General features: G+C 43.4%; 1 protein-coding gene across 4 annotated transcripts in view; it reads right to left on the bottom strand.

Moving 5' to 3' along the window:
* Nucleotides 1–24,413, bottom strand: part of HOMER2 (homer scaffold protein 2) — a 53,687-nt gene that overhangs the window by 17,362 nt on the left and 11,912 nt on the right. For all 4 annotated transcript variants that reach the window (XM_030228386.2, XM_030228387.2, XM_050978712.1 and 1 more), the window contains exon 2: nt 13,617–13,773. In XM_030228386.2, coding sequence (XP_030084246.2) covers nt 13,617–13,773 — 157 coding nt within the window. The remainder of the gene's footprint in view (nt 1–13,616; nt 13,774–24,413) is intronic.

Raw genomic sequence — 24,413 nt, 5'->3', positions numbered from 1 at the left:
GGTTGACAATGCAAAGGGACTGTGATAATACAAGGATTGCATGGTGCAGAGAGCCAAAAGAGCAGGAGGAAAAGCTACCACCAACCCCAAAATTCAGGGTGCTTTCCAGAAACTTTAAAGAAAGTGCTAGATTTCTGCTTTAAAAAAAAAATCTTACATCAGACAGATGAACCACTTGCAAATGTCTAGCTTCTCAAGTTACAGAGTTTATTTTAAAAACTAAAAACTTTCCAGAAATCTCAAGCCATAGAAAGTATTATTTCAGTCCTGCTCTGCCTATCAACTTAAGACACCTGAGGAAAAAAAAATTAAAGTGACCAGTTTGACTGAAAGGCAAAAGTTTTACTCACTGACAGATGACCCTGAGTAGAATAAAATTCCTCCATGCCTCCCACAATAATAATTGAGAAAATACAAACATATTAAAAAACCACACTAAAGTTATCTTTCCCAACACAGTTCAATATTATGAGACGTGATAAAAGCAATAATGAAGGCTGCAAACTTTAAACCAAGGAACACCTTATTGAGCAATGAAATGCACTACATTAGATGAGCACCTTGATTTTTTTCTGTGGCCAGTGGAGAATCCAAGGAAAGGCTGTGGTGAGCACACACCCCCGAGAAGCTGACAGTTCATCTGGTAAATTTATAATAAGCTGCTGTTAGTGAAACTGCCTAGAAGCTGTCTCTACTTTTCCCCTTAAATCCTCCTCTGCCAATCAGGCACTCCAGAAATGCTGCATTCCTACAGAGAAGTGGAAACCGAAGTAGAAGCTGAGGAGATTAAATCAGAGCTCATGTTTCTGTGAGTTCAGAGGAGATGGAGGCTGTGGGTACATCGAGCTTATTCACCTGCTCCTCCTGCCCATCCCCACCCCACCTGTACATTCACTTCCCAGATCTGGCCATCATTGCAGAGCAGGGACACTCCACTGGAAAGGCAACAATCATGTTGGCTGTGTTTAGGAGAGAGAAAGGGTGCTGTGCTTCCAAAGAACAATGAGCACTGAGGCTTGCAGGTGCTCCTGCCAGGTAACCCAGCCTGCCCCCACTCCCGTGGGACCAGAAGGAGAGTGCTCCCCACCACTCCTCCATCCTCTGGGCACATGATCTCAGCTGGGGCAGGAGGCAGGGGGAAGCATTTGTGATCACCACAATGGGAAAGGTCAATTAAACTGGGAAATTTTTCTTTTCTTTTTTTTTAGTGAAAGTATAAGCCAGAATTTTCAAATTTCAAAAGGAGAGAAGTAAAAGGGCACTATTTTGCTGCAGGCAGGATGAGCCACCAGGCTCTTTTCCATCCCTACCTGCAACCCAGCATGATAATTCTATAAGAAAAGGCCACTCATCAATTCAAATGAGCCCTTATGGAATACTTTGCATTTGGTCCTCATTTGTATAATACACACACAATGAAATTCCAGCCGCACCATAAAATGGAATAAACTTGTGGACTTTCATCCAGGATAATGGATTCAGAAGACAAACTGCTCTCTAATCAAATGCAATCAATCCCTGAAGTGGTTAAAGAGTTCTCCCTAAAGACAAAGGCAAAGAGAAGTATAATATAATAAGCACCTTACAGAATAATAAACCCATTCATCATACTCACTTGTCTACATGTGGTTAAAATAAAATCTGCCTTTGCACTCACCTACATGCAAATGTATCAGATGGCAAACATTCCTGATACACCTGCATGAGCCAAGCAAGATCTCGTACTAATTTCACTTCCCTTGGGAGAAAATCAAACCTGAGATGTAAATTTTTATCTGAAGATGACACAGAAGCATGCTCACAGCACAAGGCAGTGCTACCTCACCCAGAAATGTCTCCAGACATTTAGGAACGCACTGGGGGCATTCATCAGATAAAAGTGAATGCAAATAGGCTGGTGTAGAGCAGAACATTCATGGGCTGAAACACACCCATCCTGCTGCCTTCCCACGGAGAGAAACTGCCAAATAAATCAAGAAGGAAGAGGTCACAAGACGACCTGAGTGCGTGGAAGGAGGAAAACGTGCTGGCAGCTCCTGCTGCTCATAACGTACGAGCAGAGCCCACAAATGCAGCTGCTGCTTCTTTTAGGGGAACACTTGCAGTATCTGAAGAGCTCCACTCCTGCACACCCTGCACCACGACAGTGCAGTGAGGGGCAAAGCCCATGTGGCTGTGGAAATGCAGTCCCCAGGCTGCTGCCCTGCTCACACAGGGTGGGCAGGCAACGCTGTGAGCGCGGCGGGGGCACACACGAGCTCTGCCAGCCCCAGAGCTCACCCTGATCCATCAGCCCTGCCAGGGTCACAGGGGGGAAAAGCTCAGAGAGAGCACAGCTCCAAGGGGAGGAGGAGGAGATGAACACACCATCAGGAATCTGCCAGGACACGCACCCATGGCCATGCCAGCCAGCCCTGCCACCAGCTCATCTACTCAGAAAAAGGCTGAAATAACAGCTGTGAAATAGCTAATACATGTATTGGCCAATGGATTTTCAAACTGTGTGAAATTAAATCAGAAAAGGACACCTTATTCTGGGACAAGAGTGCCAGATTAGGAATAATTCTGGAATTTCCCCTTTAAATTCACATCACCTGTTACTCTGACATAACCACACCTCCAGAAAAGCCCCAAGGCTCCAAGCCATAAGATCTACTCCTTAAGACAATACTAAAATCTTCCCATTTCATTTTCACACCTCTGAATATGTGCTTCCAGTTTGCAGCCCTTGTGAAATTTAATTTCCTCAACCCACCAGGCTGCTAATCTTCAGTAAAGATGTATCCCAGTCTAAAAACAGAATTGCAGAAGGAGAGAAGCTGCTAATCCTCTGGCCATAGCTATCACAGGCTCAGCAGGTTCTTCCAGCTCATCAAGTCGACATGAATCAGAAGGGCTTGTGACACAGGATGTGAAGATGAGGAGTCAGAGGTGGATTTGCAGACAAATTCTTCCTTCATCCCAAATATTCAGCAATATTTCTGTGGAATTAGCCCATCCACATTTCCAGGATCTGTATTATCCTTTACACTATCTACCATATTTCCTACCTGTGCCTCTAGACAGAATGTAACATATTTTCACCAGGATGTCACTGCTGATAAACCACTCATCTCATTTCCAGTCCTAGAAAGCCTGGGTATACACACACTCACACTGTTAATCAGGACAGTGGTAATAAAGGGAAAAGGAGATTTCCTTGCTGAGACCACCAAGCTGAGTAAAGCCAGGGAAGCACAAAGACACACAAAACCAAGAACAGCAATGGCACTTGTTCTAGCTTTGTGTATCTGCTGCAGCTGACACCTACATGGCCTTTTCCTGGGACAGGCTGAGGGTATGGAACAGCCAGCCTGGGAGCCCTGTAAGTGCACATTTAGAAGAGCACTGAGTTACTCCACTTGGCTCCTCCTCCTGCCAAGCACAGGCACAGCTGGCAGAGCCCCTGGCACAGCTGGCAGAGCCCCTGCCAGGCTCCTGCTCTGGGCACCCTCCATTCACCCCTACAGTGCAGTGAGCACTGCTGCTGCTTTTCAGGAATTTCTGTTCTGCACAGTTAACCAGGACAGCAGCTATTTCATCCATCACGGGCTCCTAAACCTTCCACTGCCACACCAGGTGCTCCTGCTGGAGGTGGGAGTGGAGAGGAACTGCAGAGGTTCCTGCCAAGAGGGAGACAGACACACAGACACCAGGACATCCTGCAAGACACACAGGACTTGGCATTTCCCTCCCATCCTGAGCTCCCTCTGCAGAAAAGAGACTCCTGGTATGGGTAAAGCCCCTCATGTGCTGCTGCTGCTTGTTTTATGGGGAAAAGGGCCATTTCCACAGTTGCACAGTGCTTTCTTTCTCTTAAACTGCCTTGCATCCCCAGGAGAATTCCATTAATTATGAGGTTCATTTTTAACTCTAAAACCCAACAAATCAAAAAATTCCCATACAATTTTTGCCCTTCTTCATAAATAGAGATGTAAAAATAGCCCCCCCCAATAAAAAGACTAATAACTGTTTTTCCTCTGATAAAATACCTCTGTTGCAAAGCCCTCACCAAGAACCTGTCGAAATGCAACAAAAGTGGGTTCATGATTGTGTGAATTCTATTAAGTAAATCTCCTGCTACACCTACTCCACTGCTCTCTTTTTCTTCCCAAGGTAATTAACATCTCTGCAGAGTTGGCTTCCCACCTCCTCCATCCAGCCTAAATCTCTAAAATCTCCTATTTTTGCTTTGACATCTGACTAGAATTTTTTTTCCTTTTAGGCACAGCACACACATCCACCCACCACACGATTCAAAGCACCAGCAGCTGTTTCATGAAGAAAATCTACAGCAAGGGTTTTTAAACCCTCTGGAACAAACTGTTACCCAGGAATTTCATGCAACAATTTACAAAATATATAAAGCAAGATGCTGGTGTATTATTTTCATATGAGAAATAAGATTCCTAACTTATCACAAAAAGGGAGAAGGATACAGTGGAGATTCTGATTTTTTTTCCAGTGACTAATATTGGGGTGAGGGAGAAGGCTGCTTTGACTACAATTTAAAAAAATTCTAAAACTTCCCATAGACATGTCATATTTTGGAAGATTTAATAAAAGCAGATCATCTTTGTGTGCAGTATAAGCACATCCCTAAGTTAATTATTTAAGCACTGATCATTTTCTGCTTTCTTGAAGTTGATGACAACAGCCTCACTGAAGCCTGAAGGTCCCTCCTGAAAGGCAGAAAGGGCACAACCACACAGCATCATTAAAGACTCCTCTGCTCTTTAACAACCTACACACCCTGGGCTGGGTCAGTAATAGGAGAGCTTAGCTCCTCTCCAAAATCTGTAAGAAGTGTCCCTTGGCATGAGCAATGGCCATGATGGACAGGTACACTGTTTTTAGGAGGTAACAGGATATCCAGGTTCCTTTACATGGTTTCAAAGATGTCTGGCACCTTCAGGTCCTCCACATCACACTGGTGATCACAAACCACTCTGGCTGGGCCAGTTACTGAAACTCTGGTTTTGGCTCAGCTTTTCTGAGCAATTTTACAGAGGGGTTTAAAAAAGGAAAGATCTACCAGACCAAAGTTCCCCTACTTGCTGGTAAGTGGTGCAGCAAGAGATCTCTAGCACGGATTTGTATCTTTTCTTTTTCATTTCTGCAAAGGTCTTTGCAATCTTGTGGACTCAGCTGTGTGTGGTCTTTCCAGAGCCAGTGACACACACACACAACACACATAACAAGCAGAAAAATGAGCCAGACAGGAACAAACAGTGGCAGATGTGCTTCTGCTCTTCTGTCAAGGATACAGCTGTTGACAGCACTCTGGTATGTTTTCTCCTAAGCTTACTAACCAGCTTCTGAAGGATTTACTTCCAGAAATAATCCAGGAAATTAACTGAGAATTTTTCACATTTCAAAGTTAATAACTTGGAAAGAGATTAATATAGAAACATTTAAGTGGTATGAGATCTACAGCTCTAGACTTGAATTTTTTTCTAAACCAGAACACAACCTCAGGAGATGGACATGATTTCTGGTTGATTCAATCTCAAGTGACCCACCAAACTTCCTGGCATTTGCTTTGCTCCCTTTGTCAGCTTTTGACAAGCTCACTTTTTCATCTGGAGTTCTTGGCCTTGTTTTGTGCAAACATCTTTAACTTTTCCTTCTATTCTTGGCTCACCTCCCCCAGTATTACTAGTTCTGAAATTCCTTTTGCAGCTAAGCCCTCACCATTTTTTCTCATCCTCTGAATACTCAAAGACCTGTTCACACAAGTGCACCCAATAAAACCAGTTCTATCTATCTAAACCTGTCTTAGCAACCGTGGGACAATTCTCCTGCAGACACAACTCCAGGCAATGTCCTTTCCTCCCAGTTATTAAACCTGCACCTCCCCTCAGCCTGGATTTCTGAATACTTGATATCACCTTAAGCAAACAAAAGATGATGCAAGTCAGTAATCTCATCCTTGGCTGACAGCTCTGCTTCTCCTTGCTGCTCTATTTCTCCCTCACCAAATTCCAAAGAAAATGTTCTCCATGTTGAATGTTCAGAGAGAAACCAAAACCCAAGCAGCTTTAATCAAGGAAAGTACACCCCTAGCACAGACAGCACAAATATTTTCAGACCATCAGAGCCTGTTGTTTTCCTTAATTTCATTCACTCTCACTTCAAAAAAGTCTTTGAGAGCAGTATGAAGTCGTGGTCTATGGAGCAGAAGGATCCAGCACAGGCCTCAGTGTGCTCACCCTGATGCTGATCCTTGCTAAAATGTCCATTTTCTTTCCTTCTGGAGTCTGTCCTTCTCCAGCTCCCCCTAACCCCAGCATTCCCATTTGTCTTTGCTACTCCACAGGACCCTTTGGAGCAGAGGCTCAGGGCTCACAGCCCTCACAGCCCCTCCTGCCCTGTCCCCAGGCTGCAGGGCTGCTGCTGCCCCAGCCTGCCCCAGAGAAGCAATCCCTGCCCAGGAGGCACCAGCATCACCCACTGATGGCAATTTCTCCTAAACTGAGAGTTCCCTCTGTATCATCCCAACTGAGGCTAAAAAAAAAAAAAAATCTGGAAGTTGCATCACCACAGCTCTAAAACATTTAAAGGAAATCAGAAAATATCTATTAAAAGTATTAATTATTTACTGCAAGTTGTTTCACTGTCTGACTGAAGCACAGTTCCAGAGTAGGTTAAGCTGGTGGGCTTTGCCTCAGGCCAGGACAGATGTTCTGCTCTCAGTGTGATCATTACAAAAAGAAGGAGAACCTCTCTACAAAAGGAGCAGCTGCAGCTCAGAGAGCAGTTTGATCCACTTTCATTAGTTACAGCACAAAAAGACCAAAAAGGCACCACAAAAAGCAGCCTGAGATTCCTCAAGCATCTTTTACAAAGTCTTTTGTTTAGCACTACTGGTGTCAGAAGAGGTCTCCAGCAGATGAGCATCATTCTCCAGCAGGGCCTGGGAAATCTGAGCCAGGAAAAGCACAAAACACCTGGTGAGACTGATGAAATGACACCAAATGATTGCAAAGGCTTTAGTTTGGATTAACAGTATGTACACACTGAGACTATTGTAGTCCTGTCTCAATACAATTTGTCTATCCTATTTTTATATATTTTATTACCCATTTGGAGTGTTCCTGTGCAGAGCCAAGAGCTGAAATTGATGAGCCTTGTGGGTCCTTGCTAACACAGGATAACCTATGATCCTGTGATTACATAATGTATAGAGGAAATCACAAACCCACAACTCATGTTTTTTACTTAATAAAAGTAAAAAGCAATAAAAGCATAAAAGCAATGAGATGTTTATTGTAACATACACACAAACTGTGCACTGGAAGACACGACTATGCACTAAAATTGTATTTTACACCATATTTTGGGTATAATTTTTATATAGGGCATTAATTAGTTCCATCTGCTGACTCTGGTATCATCTACAGTGCTTCAATTCACATTGAAATCAGCCCCAGCAGTTCATGAAATAACACACAATGATAAAGAGGGGATGAAGGCCACCAAATATGCCTAAATTTCTGCATTACAGTAACCAGCCAGACCAGTACTGGAAATCTTCTTTTACAACATATGGACAAGAAGGCACAAGTACTGGATCAGTGAAAGCAGACCTTCAGAGGTGAAAACCTGGACTCCTTTGCACTGGTTTGCCCTGATGCAGTGTCACATGCTGCCTTTTGAGGAAAGGTCATCAGAGTGTCACATGCTGCCTTTGGATGAAAGGTGCTTTCCATGTTGGCTCTCAGTGTCAGACATTAGAGTAATACTGAGCTCATACTCCTCCCCCCACCCAATCCATGTTTTATGGCTGGCACACTTTCTGGGACACCAGAAAAGATTTCCCACCAGAAAGGATTTCCCACTGAAGGGCAAAAACAGCATGGCAGAAGAAGTTTTAATCTCTTGGTGGAAAAAAAAGCTTTGAGAAGATGGAATAAAAAATATTTTATTTTAATCAGATTTTACTAGTAGGGACTCTCTGGAAATCAGAGTCCTGCCAGTGCTGCAGTCAGCAAAATAATTTTCAGGGTGAGTAGTGGGACCTCTTGGCATTTGAGCAGGCAAAGGGCAGCTGGCTGGGACTCCAGCAGCACCACACTCCTCTGGGCTACAGCACACAGCACTCCTGACAAGCAAGGGCCAGAAATAAAACTAGGGCAGGCGAAACTAGAAATCAAAGAATCTCCCTCCCTTTGACAAAACACACACAAATACCCTCACCCACACCTTTCATAGCATTTCAGGATTTATCTACAGACATTAAAAGAAAAGCCAACACATCACTTTGTAAGGTCACTTTTAATTTACTTTTACATCCCTTTATCTTTGGCTACCCAAGGCTGTAAAACATCATCCTCTGTAGCTCCACTACAAACCTATTACACCTGAAAAATTAGGTAGCTGAAAAACTTAGGTATCTAAGAAAAGGCAGGCATTAAAGAAACCAAAGCACCCTATAGCAGTGCACTTAATTCCTTGGGGGCAGGGTCTGGTGAACACACACTGACACTCTGAATGCCAAGTGAGAAGGCAATATTTTGATTGTTGCTGCCACACATTCTCACAAATCATACCCATGAGGTCCCAGAGGCAGAGTTAAACGCTGCCACACCAACGCAGACCCCTGGTGAGGTACACACTGCCAGGAGCCATTTATAACTCAGTGCCAAAAATTTTGTGATATATAAATTACTTGGTAGGTTTTTTTCCTGCAAAAGAGTTGCTATTGGTTTAATGGCTGAATTTACGTCAATGGAAGAAAAAAAAGAATGAAACTATCTAGCCAGATAAAGGAATTTCATCTGTGGTACCATACCCTGTAATTGTTTTCCTCTGAAAGAAAAGATTCTGAAATCTAAGAGTCACCTTTTGGCAAAATACTCTAGGATATTTTTAACAACTATGCCTTAAAATAATTCCTTTTCCATGGGCAAAGAAAAAGATGTGTTTTGAGCCTCTGAACACATCACTGGAAGAACTCAATTTCCTCTTTGTGTGCTGAGGACACCTGCCTCCAGTCGTGACAAGAAAAGTGTGGTTAGAAAGAGGTGGGCAGCTCTTACATTAGGCAGCAATTAGTTCCCTGGGACAGGAACTGAGAAAGCCAGGAATACATCAAATATGAGCAGATTTACATGGCAGCCCTTCTTACCTCCCTAAATATCTGCTGCCACAGGCTGCTGGGGCTGTGTCCCTGCCAGCTGCATTGTCCTCTGTAAATCACACTGTCCCCTGCATAGATGCCACTTGATCCAACAGCTTCATCACACCACATAATGTACTGTATTCACTTTGGGGACACTCTGTGAATACTGATTGGCAACATTTGGCCCACATTCTTATTCTTACTAATTGCAATTTACTTCAGAAGCAGACCCACTGATTTTGCTTTCCCAGCACAGCAATTTTTTTGGTTCTCCTTTCAATACTTTCACACACTTATGTCCAACTTAGCTGCTGATCTCCAATATTCAAGGTAATTATCAGGTAACAAACTCTTAAATGAACTAGAAACTGGGAATGAGTGTCAGCTGACTGGTTTTTTCCTCTGAAACACAGTCTTTACTTCTTTATCATGTATTTTCCACAACCACTCTTGCAATGTAGTAATTTTTTTAAGCCTGATTTTAATTTTTTTCTAGTCATCTGTTTAATCATCTCTCAGAGACAACTGGGGACTGGCATCTGTGATGACTCTTGCTGCATCACTTTGCTGCTGCCAGCTCAGTATGTCTCACTATGCACTTTATTGCTGGCTATTAATTTTTAAGCTAGCTTTATGCTCCTTATTAACAGCTCATTTCTCAAAAGAGAAAAATGATGTTGTTACAATCCCAAGTTTTATAGAAATACAACATGAACATCTGAGAAGAGGGCAGAGGCTGGTTTCTGAGGGATTATATTTCCATCTCAAATTTCTTTCCCTCTTCTCCTTGCTGTTTGTATAACATGTAATTTCAGTTTATAAAAAATAAATAAACCCACCAACCAGGGCACTATCATGCATTATTCCTGAGGATAACAGAGGTTATTGGTCTGCATAATTTTCATACTGTCACACTTCCTTTTTGCCTCCAAAAGGCAAGCCAATGTAGGCCACTTTTAATGAGGAGCCCTGTGTGTGGCTTTCCCCACACACTGCACAGCAATTGGGCACTTACAAGTTCACGTTCTCCCTGCACCATCACCATATTTTGTCTTCTTTCAACAGGGCTGACTTTTGTCCACAACACTGGGCACTTTCATATGGTGAAGTCTCTTGGCTGCCTCATTAACTCTCAATCAGTGTGTGCCCTTGCATTTTACTGTATCATTTCCTCCAGCATTCATTTTGCTGCAGTTAGCCTCTAGCTAGAAACTTCTTAAAACATGATGAAATGACTTGCTTCACAACATACAAGTCAATTATAAGGCAATTAAAAGATATACTAATCTATTCCCTTGTTTGGTATGGCATCTTGGTTAAGATCATGCAGCACATTCTCATATGGCATCTGTGAAATCTTCTGCTATAAATTGTAAGCTCCTGTCCACAGCACCTGTTTTTCTGTGAAAGACACAGGAATTAAAAGAGCTGCTGTCTTTAGCTTTGCAAACACAAGAAATTTAAGTGGCACAAGCTGTGTGAATCTAGGGTTTGCTCTTGCAGTGCTTCATTCCCTAGGTGTTTTAATGGGTTTGTTATTGGGCTGGGAGAATTTGAAAGAAACCTGGCACCTGCAGGTGTATGCTCTCTCCTGGCTGGCCTGCATATTGGACTCCTGGATACTCCTCTGCAAGGGAAGAGTTAAACTCCCCAGACTTCACCCTGCTTCCTGTCTTTACCCGGGTCTCTATTCCATTTTCTCACCACTCCCATGTGCAGCACCCAGACTCTCCTCTCCCTCCCCAAGGGGTAAGGCAAAGGCAGGGCTGCACTGAGCTGGGCAGCAGAGCCAGGCAGCTCCTCTGCCAGCCAGGCTCACAAACTGAGTTACCAACAAATATTGGTACCTCAAACACCTTAAGACACCTGGGCTCAGCAGTTCCCTTAATCCCCTGCTAAATCCTTCTGGTCCCCTCTGCCCTGCACCCCGGGGGTGTGCGGACAAGGGACAAGGTAGAGGTGGAGACAGGCTGTGCCTGCTGGGAGAAGAGAGGATGGGACTGAAGGACAGGGCACTGCACAGGGTCTGGACCTTTGAGGACAGCAGCAGCTGCCTGAGGAAGCCACTCCTGCAGGATCACAGCCCATCAGTGCAGTGCTGCATCAGGAAGGAAGAGTCATCGGGGTGACACTGCCCAGCCTGGCCCTGCCCTGCCACTGCAGAGCTCACAGCAGCTCCAAGCTCCTCCACACATGGCAACTCAACACTGCCCAGGGTGACATGCTGAGTGCTGCAACTATAACCAAGCTTATGCAACCAGGTGATGACCAATATATAAGTGAAGTACCCTCTATTCTTGATCACTTCAAAATATTTTTATTAGTAGTATGTAATGTCAACAATAAGGTAAAAAAAAAGAACCCCAAATTAATCCAACATAATCTTCATACAAGTTGTATTTACCTGAAATTCCTCTGCAAGCCAATGTGGATCATGTATGTTTGTCTAAAATAAACTTAGAACAGCCCCTTTGCAGAGCAGACAAGGATGGAGAGTGGTAAGAGATACACATCCTTCATCATTGCCTTTCTTCTAAGGCCAAGTCCCTTCATTTACTTGAGCTTCAGCTTTTTTGTCCTTAAAGCAGATATAACTTATGCCCACAGTGATGCTCCCACATTAATCCATCTGGAATTGCCAATACATGGAAGACTATTCTAATGAGATGTACAGAAAGCAGGACACCATCATCTGAAGCATCTATATTCTTCCTTACAGTTCTACCCAGTTCCATTTCTGCCTGGAAAAGTAGGTCAAAACACTAAACAATAGTTTGTTTGAAGGGAAAAATGCAACTTTTAACTTCTTTTGGCATAAACACCGGGGTTTTTTCCCCAATTAGCCCTCTTAAAATGGACAGGCAGGGTCACAGGACTCTCCAGAGGTGAGCATGAAGGTAACACCTATTCCTGACCTGTTCTTTAATCAGCAAAGATTCAATAGACGAGGAATAATTTAAGTGGCCAGCAATTGATTCTTGCTTGGGAAGCCTCAGGGGAGAATTCTAATCATGGCAAGCTCACCTTCTTCTGGGACACATTAGAACAGGGGGCAGGGGGGGGAATGTTCCTTCTGAGTGTCTTCTGAGCAGCTGGCAAAGCAAAGCTTGGTTGACCAGCTTGTTCTCTGCTCACCCTCTGCAGCTCTGGGCAGGACCTCTGGCTGTGGCCATACGCTGCCCCTGCAGCTCCCCCCCACATACAGTAATTACTTTGTTTTCATTAATTGGTCTTAATGCATGCATGCACAGCCACAAATCAAGCCAGCCACTGCTGTGAGTGCAGCAGCTTTGGCTTGGAAATTACACTTGCCTGGGCTTGTAAAGCACCAGCCCACCAGCAGCAGCCCCAGGACAAGCAAATCTGGGGGGCTCAGCTTCCCCCAGCAGGTCCCAGGGGCTGTGTGTGCCAACTGCAAACTGCAGCATTCCTGGGAATGGGCTCACTGGGGAGATATTAATGCTGTACTGGTGTCAATGAAACATTACCATCAATTAGAGCAGGCAGTAGGGCAGATTTATAAGCCAATATGTAACCAAACATAGCACAGGAGATGTTTGGAAAAACAAGTATGTGAAATAGGCATGACAAATAGAAAAGCTTTATTAAGGGATGATTTCTGTGATCTCTATCTCCCAGAACAGTGATATTTTAACATCCTTATCCAAACAGGAACACAGATAAAAAGGCTGTAAACTCATCTTGTTACCCTGTGGTTTGTGCTCTGACAGAGATTTTTGTACATGAGCAAAATGTTTTCATTTATACCTCTGAATAGGGTCTGCTAGGGGAAAGTTGTCACCCATCAAGTGACTTTGGAGGGACTAATCAGAGGCATAAATGTGGTTTGTAATAAAAATAGTTGTCTGAGCAACCTATTCAGACCAACTGGTTTGGATTCTTAGAGCAAATACTTGAGCACACTCTCTGGTAATGCAAAACAAATTAACAAAATGGGTTGGAGAAAGAGCCTTCATGCCTAACTTGTCACCTAAGGCTGATGAACTCCAGTGTGAAAGCTTAAGAAAATTAAGTACTAAACTGTAAATAATTCAGCCAGGCAAAAGCAAAAATGAAGATAACATTTACATTAAAACCTATAGTCTGCATGTATCTGTCTCCTTGTTTTTTTAAAAAAGAACATTTTTATCACCAAAAAGGCCTCAGCCTGATATAGGTGGCAGTTTCAGATATCATGCTACTGACTCAATTTGGACACTTAAAGTTCTCAGCTCACTTACCATGAAGCCAAACTCATCAGAAATAAAATCAACTAAGCTGGGCAAAATCACTTTTAGGGTGCCCTGTGTTTTTCCAGCTATCACTACAAGTCTCCTCAATGGCTTCTATAAGAAGAGGAGTGTTTATACTATTTACTGAGCCCCAGTGTGTGCTCAGGCAGGGCTGACAGTCCCACACTCTGCACAGACACACAGAGGTACCCCGCTCCTACCTTGGCTCCATCCACGCTGATAATCCGATAGCTGTTCCTCGTGCTGTCATAGAAGTAGGAGACAGTGACAGCCTGCTTGCTTGCAGGAACCCAGTTCTTCTTCGTGCTGGGGTCAATTTGGAAGACATGGGCTCTGGTGGTGAAGATGGGCTGTTCTCTGGAATAGGAAGGGACAGGAGAAACGGAGGCATGAGTCTGCGGCAGGTGAAACGGCCCAGCAGCCCAGCCCTGGGCAGGCACTCTGAAAGCACAAGGCAGAGAGCACCTGGCAATCCCACAAAAGGAAAGAGAGAGCACTGACACTGCCCAGCCACACTCCAGCCTTGAGTACCTTTCCTTGGCATCACTAAGGGACACTCAGCACCCAAAGTTACTGCCATAGCCCAAGAAACAACTGGCTTTTTTCTCCCCATGATAAACGACCTCAGCACCCATCTATTCCTCAAATCCTTATTTCCAGCAAAGGACACTCACATGCATTCTTTCTTTCTTTCTTTTCCCATCCAGGTATTTTGCCAAGAGCAGCAAACCCCCCCAGCTGGGTTAGCTCCTGCTGCCACCCCTGTGAACTGCTACCTACAGCCAGGGCTCCTCTGTGGGGGCACCAAGGACCCCAGTGACATACAGGCATGGCATAACTACTGAAATATTCATCTCTCTCCTCAGAATCCCACTGTTCTGTGGATGGGCATGAAAATTTCATTAGATGCAAACAAGTCAATCAACCTGGGAAGTGAGGGGGGAAAAGAAACAGAACCAAACTCCAGTGTTGATACAGACATTGCCTTCCAGCTCTCCGTGGGTGATGTAGCACCCCAACATCCCATTCCCAAACACCAGCCTTCCTCAGAGGCTTCTTCTTCTCCTCAAGAAGACTTGTGCACCCAATGGAGGGGTTTTGTTTTACCTTCAAGGTGTGACCAAGCAAATCACACAGAAAAGGAGAGAAGACTCAGGACCAAAAGAACCAAATGTGATACATTCAAAGTCATCTAGGTTAAAGATCAGAATTAATCCTTTCTTAAATGCCATAAAACTAAATTCACCACCAACCATACTTTTAATCAAGTGAACTGCAAAGCAAGCTCTACTGAGTTGTTAAATGCATTTTCATGCTTTTGGTTTTTAAAAGCTACACCATATAATGTTTTATATTAAGTGTACCACTCAATACATTCTTGTCCCATACAAAATATGACATCAATAATGATGAATTACCTAGGAATAGGTAATTGACAGATTTACGACAGGATCCAAAACCAATGGAGCTACCACCCAGAAATTTAAATTAAATTCAAGGTTTTTGTAAATTTGCAAATATCAAACAGACGAAGTGATTTAAGAGTACAATTAGCTCAGGAAAGACGGAGTGAACTTGCAAAGCCCCACAAGGCCTCAGGAGGGAGAAAATGAAAGAGTGATTTTCTCCTTGCAAGAGTTACACAACATTCTACATTTTTCCAAGGGCTTGCAGGTTTCTGGACAGACAGCTGTGCTGAACCATGTAAAATACTTACTCAAAATAAATTGAAATTACAATGGGACTGTCATATTACAGCTGTCAAAGAGTAGCATTTGCTTCAGTTCTCCCTTATCAGTAACTTGCTGAAGCCAGCTCTCATTTCACAGGCCAGTATCGATGCCATCCTCAGCTGGCTGGAAAGAAGGGGCAGGTTTCCTTAACATTTTAAGTACTTTCCTTATCCATTACACAGGATTAGCATTGTAACAGAAGCCATGGAGTTTGACTGTAATAACAAACTCAAGGAGGGGAAGTTTCCCCCAAGCTGTTTACTCTCTTTAAAAATTGTACATTCCTTGAAAAAATAAATTTGAAATTTTTTTGCCTTTAAAAAGTTTTATATTTTCAGTTGACTCTACTAAAACCAAGATAGTACAACCCAATATTGTAGTCTAAATGTTAGGAATTATCCTCCATAAAAACCTATTTCACAAACAACTTTAATTCTGTTACATTATCTTAACTACACCAGAAAACACTGTTAAAACTATGCCTGGCTGCTCTGCAGCAGGGGCAGTAAGCATATAAAGTAAATCTGGAGACAATAAAAGTAGAATGAAGGCAAAGGCCCCACAAGTATCTATCTATTTGTTCAGGAATCTTGACTGAAGCTGCTACTGTTGAGACAGGAGCTGTATACATCCATCCAAGGGGATAAATCAATGGATAGTGAAGCCCAGGGCTGTAAATATCCATCTTTCCATTCATCCATTAAGAAGTAAAGGCAAAACCTCTGTCTCTAATCCTATGAGTATCAACAACAAAACAGCCCACCTGCATTTTGTCTTTCTGTGTCACAGTGACAGCGTGCTAGTTGATACATTATTAAAAATAAGAAAATGCAATGTGCAAATCTAAACACTTTAAATCATTTGAGGCAGCTGATCTGTTGACTTTAGCTGGGACTCAGATTGGGAAGGGCTCCACATGCCTCTGGTCTTCCTGCCAGAGGTGCCTCTACAGGTCAGCAAAGCCCCCAGACTGATTTCTGATGCCCTAAAAAAGAAGAGGCACCCCCAGAACACAACCTCCTGGATTTCCTGCTGTTGCCTTACCATAATTGAAAAAGAAGATGCATTTCTGTGGCTGGGTGTCCCTGCTGCCCCAAGGAGCTCAAAGAGCCCACCATTCAGCTGGTGCCACCACGTTCCCACACACCACAGCAGGATGGCAAAGCCACCTGCACTGACCAGCTCCAGGCACGGCTTCAGCACGGGGGAAACACCCACTGCATCCCAACCCCTCTGACCACTGAACCACACACAGGCAACTGTGAAACTGTGGCACTCAATTTTCAACTGAAATGCAAAATTATATACTTTTAAAACCCTTCACCATGGCCCCACAGAGCTCCAAATTGAGAACGATTATTCTTACTCACTTGTAACTTTTCTATGTTCAAGAAAGCATTTTACTGGTAGAGGAATGATTTCATTTCCCAGGGTTCCTTTCCTTTTCATTCTATCAGGGATTTATCAGCTTTTATGATAAAACAACAGCAATGCTAACTGGAGGCTGCAGAGCACATTCTGCATGGTGTGAGCCCTGTGAGCTGGTCCTTCTGTGAGCTGCCAGCTTGCCTGGGGAGGCAGGAGCAGCAGCACTGCCAGCCAGGCTTGGACCCTCACATGAAGGCAAAGAGAATTTATGAATATTTAAAATCTCATGAATTTTAACCAAAGTTGTTAATGATTGATTAAATACTCTTTAAAAAAAACCCCAACTGTTTAAAAATCAATTTGACACTAACATCCACTGCTCAGAGTAAAGCTGCTTGAAAAGCCGAACAGGAAAAGTAGAAAATCACACCTAATAATTCTTTACCTGGTAATGTAATTTAGGACAGACAATTATTTTTCATTATTAAATCTGGCAAGCATGTTTTATAAATATAATTGCAATTTTCAAGTCATGGTTTTACACATTTTAGTCGACCTTTAATTCCTGTCCTTGCTTCATAAGAGCGAAATCTCAAGTGAAAAACAACCACTCTCCTCTAATGTCATTAACCTTTTCCAAAGAATTTAAAAAGCAAGCCAAAGATTCTCCAGCTAACTAAGTGCTTCACAGCTGTGTTAGACACAGTATCACTTTCTGGTTAATCTACAACCATGCCAAATTTTACAAGTGTGGAACTAGCTGCAAGCCATGTGTTTTGTATTCCTCTTCCTAATCAATGGCAATGAGCTCTCACTTAGGAAAAGTTCAAATTATTTCATTCAAATTGCCTTGTTTATCACTTGAATCATGAGCACAACCAGTGATTTAAATCACTTCAGCTGTAAAGAGTCCTTGCTGACTGGCAGCCAGCATCCTCTGGGCTGTGGGATGCTGGTGGCCAAGGGAGCTGTGACACAGCCAGCTCCAGCTGGGTGGCACCTGGGAGAGCCAGGGATCTTGGATCCCTGTGTGTGGGGCCATGAGGAGCCAGCTCCAGATCAGGCACTGCTCAGTGAACACTTCTGTACTCCAGCAATCCTTTTTGCTAGCAAATAAAACAAATAAAACTCACGTGGGAGCCTGTGGGATCAGCACCCAGACACCTTTAAATGCACCAAGTGCCCAGTGCACATCAGGAAGATGCACTGGCCATGAAGTAACTGGGACAAAATAATTTTTGTAGGATCTGGAACATCAAGTGTATTTGTGACAGGACCTCTGGTACTCCACTGGAGGCAAACCACTAATTACACATTTTTTAAAACTTTCACTAGCAGTTCACTCAACATTTCTGGGATAAGGATTCCTAGTTACAGCACAGGATTATCTGTGCTCTCTCCACACTAACTGTAGACAACTTTGCATTAACTGTCTAATTGCAATAAAAATATTTTTTAAAAGCACATGTCTTCATGTATCTGCCATTTGGTGGAGGATGCACATGCCTGCAGAGATTTTGGAACATGGTGCTTCCTGCTAGAGCCCAGCATCATGCACACACTGAGTTTATCACACCTGACAGTGCCAGCAGATCTGCAGTGATTTGCTGTAACAAGTATTAGATAATGAGGATCTCTCAAGAAAAAAAGAGTAGATGCACATGCAAAAATCCTACTTTGTGACATATCCCCCATCACTGGTCACAATACAAGAATCTGTATTTGCTAAACACAGCATGATAAAATTGGTGCCAATAGTTATTTGGATTGAACATTGCTACTACTGCCTCCCAGTGTACTGAAAAGAATTAATCCTCTATGTACATATATTGTAGTTTGGAGTGCCTTTTGTATTTATTCAGATCATGGGTGGAAATTTTTCTCCTATTTGAAATACTCATCTTGATGAAAGTCCAGGCAAGTTATGATACCTAAAAGTTACCTGTGAAAATGGTTTAGCTATTAACTCTACTCACTTGTGTGCATACATGCATGTCTGAAACTTTGAAAAACAACCAACCTCTCTCCCCAAAACACCAAAATCAAAAAAAAAGCAGACCTGTGCTGAAGACAGAACTGCTGTGGGGAGAAGCTGCAGTTCATGGTGTCACACACAGTAATTAGCACAGTGGCTGCAGTTTATACACAATATTAAACTTTGCTCCAAGCAAAAATTAGAGTTCATTATCCTCCAACCTGCTACCTCTCTGCATTCAACACTTGTGTCATCTTGGATCAAATCTTCTCAGAAAAAAAGAGAACCACACAAATGAGTTTCTTTAGGATGACCAAGGATGAAGTTAAAGGATCCCTTCTGACCTCACTGCACACACTCCAGCCAAGACAAGTTCATCCCCCTGTGCTACAAAACCAGCAAATTCATCTGTCTCAGCCCAGCCTGAGATTCTGGCACCTCAACACCCATCAGTGCCAGCTCATGGCTGGGGCCAGGACCAGCACACTGGCCTGGGCAGCACACAGAGCTGGGGACAGGCAGACACTAAATCTGTGCCCATTTTGGATGTGGTAGCAGCAAACTGGCATCAGGAGGGCAGGCAGTTCATTCCCTTCCCAAATGCCATATGCTAATGAATCCAGGTCACTCAGATCCCATCAGCTGCCACAGGCAGGCTCTGGTGCTGGCTGCCAGAGCACACAACCAGCACAGCAACGAGAGCCTGCTTCAACTTGCAAGGGTGCAAAACTCAGCATGAGGAGAGCAGGTGGGTAATGGCTCCATTTTACACCTGAGGAAACAGCCATGGAGAGCGAGATGGCATCCCAGGATAACAGAGCCACCAGCAAGCCTGGAAATAGAATCCATCACCTCCCCTCCTCCCTGCAGCTCTGCTCTCACTATCATTGCAGGGCAGTTTTATACCACACCTACCCAGGGCAGTGTTTGGCTGTGTGAATTCAAAAGGCTAAAACAACAGCTGAATATTCACCACTCAACAAAAAAGAATTGCTAGTGTGTACAGAGCAGAGAGAAGCTCTCAGAGCATTTGGCAGCTGCTCCTCCACACTGTGCAGGAGGGTGGGATGGGGTGCCTGCAAACCCCCAGCCTGCAGCTCCCGCTGCTCCTGCAGGGCAAACAATCCTTCCTCCTCACACTTATTTCCACAGCAAAAGCTGCTTGTAAGGATGGAGACATAACCCTGAGCAGTACAGGGCTGAGAGAGAGGGAGGATTTACTATCAGTTGTAAATGGGGGTGGGAGAACTGGCCTGGAGTGATGGCCTGGGTTAGCAGTGGGCAATTGCACCCAGGTTTTGCTGCACTTTATTCTCTGAATAAAAACCCCCCAAAATCACGCAGGCACCTCTAAAAGTGCCATTGTCAGTGCCTGCCAGCCAAGCCCAGGTAGAATTCCCTCCCAAAGGGGTACAGGGAATGACTTCTGGAAAACCCTGGCTGCTGGGACAAAAATTACACTGCCACTAAAAGAGACAGAATGAGAAACAAACAGCTATTTTAAAAATAAAACTTACTCAAAGTCCTTCTTTTCAGTTTTGAAATTCCTATTTTACAGGCAGATCAAGCTCCTCATGATGTGGTTGAAGTGCTGAACATGGCAGCAGTGTTAATCAAGAGCAAGGTCATGCAACTCGTTCAAATACCCAGTCATGATTCTCTGGTGCCCACTTGATATTAAATTTGATATCAACTCACCTGCAGAAATATATGAAATTTGTGCCAAAAATCCATCTTTTTAGCTCCCTTCATTTACAGGCATTATTATTTCAACAGAATATAATTAGCAAAAGTGCTTCTTGCATTTTTAGGGAACATAATAGTTACAGTTACTTGAAAAAAAAAATTAGAATAAAAGTAGCTAGCTAAATAATTGTCTGTTATAAGCACAGACATCTATTATACTCACTTTTGATTTGCAGCTCAGTAAATCCAAAAAGAATAAATCTTCAGGAAAAAAGCTCTCAGTATGAAAATTATTGTAACATCTGTGAGGTCTCACAACACCACTGCGCCTTTACAAAGCCAATATCCAAATTAAAAGGCTTAACTTGGGCACTGAGGAAGATCACACATTATTTTGGGGGCATCTCCAGAGGTCTATTAACCTTTGAAGACACTGTGAATAAACACTCATACACAAGTGACAGGAACTGAGAGGACCCTGAACTAATCCTCCATAGGTAAGGTTACTTACTGGAAAAAACCAACTTGAGGCACATGTGTATGAATCTGGGGGTGTAACTGATCATTTCAGTTTTTTTCTGAGAAGACATTTAAAGGGATCCATAAATCTGCACCTCAGTAATGTTACCACTCTCCCATTTGCAAAGGTGTGAATTCCAACTCTGCAAATAGGAAAAAGTACTTGTACTGTGTACAGCCAGCACCTCTCCCACCCTTGTGACAAATGAAGCTGGATCAGCACATGAACAGTCCCCAGAGCCATCCTATTGCTCTGGATTGGTTAAAAATGACATCCTCTGCACTCACCCCAGCTCCAGTGGAGCTAATGCTTTCAGCACAGCCTCCTCTGGGGCACAGTGTTGGCATTGTAATATTTCAGGGAGAAAAGCCATTGTAAATTGAAAGTGTAAACCCTGGAGTGGAGAGAGCAGGTCTCAGGAGCACATTCCCTCCCTTCCCTGCAATCTCCATCCTGGCACAGAGCAAGGGCACAAGGGGATGACCCAGATGCCCAGCTCTGATCATGGCATGCCTGCATGCACCAAGGTCTAACCCATGCAGCTGGCCTTGGGAAGGAATTGATTTTGCCTTTATAAACAAGCAGAAAATTCCTTCAATGCAGTAGTGGAATCTTCATCACTACTTTTAATTCTTTGTACTTCTGCATGGCAGAGGGCTCAGGGTACTTTGAGGTTGCATGGGCTATTTCATGTCTATTTACAAAATGAAGAGAGCAAATGTCAGAGGATATATGATCAAAAAACACCATAACTACAAACAGAGGACTGGAGTGAAAGACCACGTGTGTGCACGTAAAACCCACTGACACCACCAGGGCAGCATCTTTATGGCTTTTTTCTCCTCCCATGCTATAGGAATTTGCATGGCTGATGAGGTTATCTTCACACAAAGCAAGCTGAAAAGCTGATTTCAATCAGTGGCGTAATCAAAGCCTCAGTATTGCAAAATAATATGATTAAACACTCCATTATTTCAAACAGCACAGCACTAAGCAAATCCTTGGAGGGGAGTGCTTTTGTGCACTAATCCATGCATGTAATTATTGATATGCTTTCCCATGCCCTGTTCAAATGCTCTCCCCTGAGGCTTTTCTTCCACTTACACTAGGGAAGGAAAAAAAAAAAAGCCAATCAGTTCAGTTTAAAGAACAAGTTGTATAACTCTTTTTGATCTGCTGCCTGAAGGATCAAATAAGGGATTCTACCAGCTGTAAGGTCAGAAGCAAACGATAGGGCTCTGCTTGCCCTGGTGGCCAGCACCACGTGCCAGCAGCACGGGCAGGACACGGCTGTGCCCTGTGCTGGGACACTCTGCCACCCAGGCTGCTGCCAGGGCACCTGGGCTGACAACACCCTCAGCTCTGAGCACTCCATGAGACTGCAAGGAAAAGGGTGCCAACAGATGGCTTCATACAAGGCTGCACGTCTTTAATGGAACTTAAGGATGTAAAAATTAAAAGCAATTAAAGGATAAGCAATTTGCTCGGTGAGAGATTAGAAAGATGCAAAGCAATGCCCACACTGGGTTTTCAGGGCAGGTGTTGACTTGTCTGTGCTGAGAACAACACCAGGCTGGCAACAGCACTGCCATGTTTAAATGGGTTTGATCTTACCAGCCTCCTGCTAGAGCAGATCATCCAAAAGACAGAAAAAAAAAAATCACCAAATGTGGTCAAGAGCACCAAAGACAGTGTATTAAAAAGAGGAAAGAGAGGTTCCAGTGCAAGCACAGCCCCTGTGCTCACAGGGACCCTGCAGCTGGGCAAGGGCAAGGTGCTGGGCACAGAGGCACAGCCAGAGCCAGCCTCAGTCCCCACTCAGTGCAGCCTACATTAGACAATCTGAAAAGCAGCAGATCCCCATTTTCTGGTGATTTTAATAGACTAACAGAATTATCAGGCAGAGTGCTTTGCTTGCTGCTTGCACACAGGCAGCAGCTCTCTCAGGAGCTGGGGGACACAGCTCCTGGCACTGTGGATTTCCTAGCAGCCAATAAGGGAACAGAATGACACATTTCTTCTGCTGCAAGTTAAAAATACAAAGGAAATTTCAAACATTTAGAAGCTAACATTATTCACTTTGATCTTTAAAAATATAACACCATCTGTAGCCGTCAGATTTACAGTACAGATCTCAGATATGTACATTATTTGTTGGTATAAAAAGCTGTCAGCAGCCCTGGTGCAAAAGTGAGGATCCTCTGGCAATCTCCTGAGTTTCAGAGAGAACTACTAACCTGAAAAACTTAACCATCAGGTTATTCATGAGCAACACAGTATCTACAAAACAAAAAAAAAAACCACCACTTCCCTTGCCACAAACCCCACAAAGCTAAATCCCAGCAACCTGCCTGGACTGCAAAATGTACATGTTTGCAGTTAATATTGCGGCGAACTTACCCCAGGCCTACCCCAGACACCTGTTTCTGATCCCGATAGACCTGTTCCCTGTCACTTCTGATTTCTGCATGCCAATGCCTCCAACATTGTAGGTTATGCACAGGTTATACAAAATCTGAGGTATGAAAGGATTTAATTTCAAGTATCAGCATTTTTCATGCTAGGCAGGTCCCACAACTACAGTTAAAAAGCAAATACGACAAAAAATTGTATTTTCCAGTCAGCAGAGTCTCAAAAATTAGCGTGGGCTGGCTGAAAATTTGTAGAATAAACAAAACATAGCACACAAGCCTTTGATAATCTTACTATGCTAGATGAGTTTGGGTAATATGCAAAACCAAATAAAACATTCAAATTATTTTCTTCATATGCATTAGCCATGCCAAATTTAACCCCAGTGTTAAGGAGGTGACAGTCCTGAGGGGACAGGCTAGGACACAGGCCAGGGGAGAGATTGGCAAGAGCAGTCAAAAGTCAGAACTCTTAAAATGTCAGATCATTAATAGTTTTAAAACCAAAAGGCCTCGACCGTTTAAAAAAAGATACTCTGCTGAAAAACTCTCTTCTCGCTTTTCTGAAGTCAAACAAGAAACCCTGAAAGTGAATTCTTACCTGTATAATGCTAATGATGACTTTTCTCATGTTTGTAGTATTCAGCTTTTTGTGCCCCAGAAATTAATACAACAGGAGAGGACACAACATTTTTTCTTGCCTGTAATATACTCCGTCCTGCTGGTATTTTTTGATTGAAAGACTGCACTTAAATCTGGCTTTGCCTTATGAAATTAAGGTCTACTAGACATTAAAAAATCCAATTAGTGCTACAAAAATTAAGGCATACCATTTCCTCAGTCTCATTTACACTGATATAGACTTTTTTCCTTTCTGTCAAGGGTGAAGGACACAGCTGAATGATGGGATTTTTTCCATCTCATTTATATATTGATGTAATAAGGGCAGACAGGTAGGCCTATGCAAGTGCTGATTCTGTCAGCAGCCCAAGTTGCCAGGACTGTGAATATTGTCACTTATAGATTGATAAATGGACTACATGGACTAATTGTATTCCAGCGTCTCTGGACAGATGGCAAATCTTACAGCCATATGGTGATTATTTCCACTGAGCTGAAAGTATATTAACACTTACCAAATGTTTAAAATGATGAGATAATCTAAAATAATTTTTCTGTAAACGTGGATAAAAACAAAGGGCGGGCAGGGCGGGTGGGCTGGGGCTGGGCTCCCTCCCAGGGCTCCGGGGGATATCGATGGAGCTGGCTGTGTGCTGGGCCTGAGCTGGAGCCCAGGGCTCTGT

Source organism: Serinus canaria, chromosome 10 (assembly GCF_022539315.1).
Source record: "Serinus canaria isolate serCan28SL12 chromosome 10, serCan2020, whole genome shotgun sequence".
Taxonomy (NCBI): domain Eukaryota; kingdom Metazoa; phylum Chordata; class Aves; order Passeriformes; family Fringillidae; genus Serinus; species Serinus canaria.
This window is presented reverse-complemented; position numbering and strand designations above follow the sequence as displayed.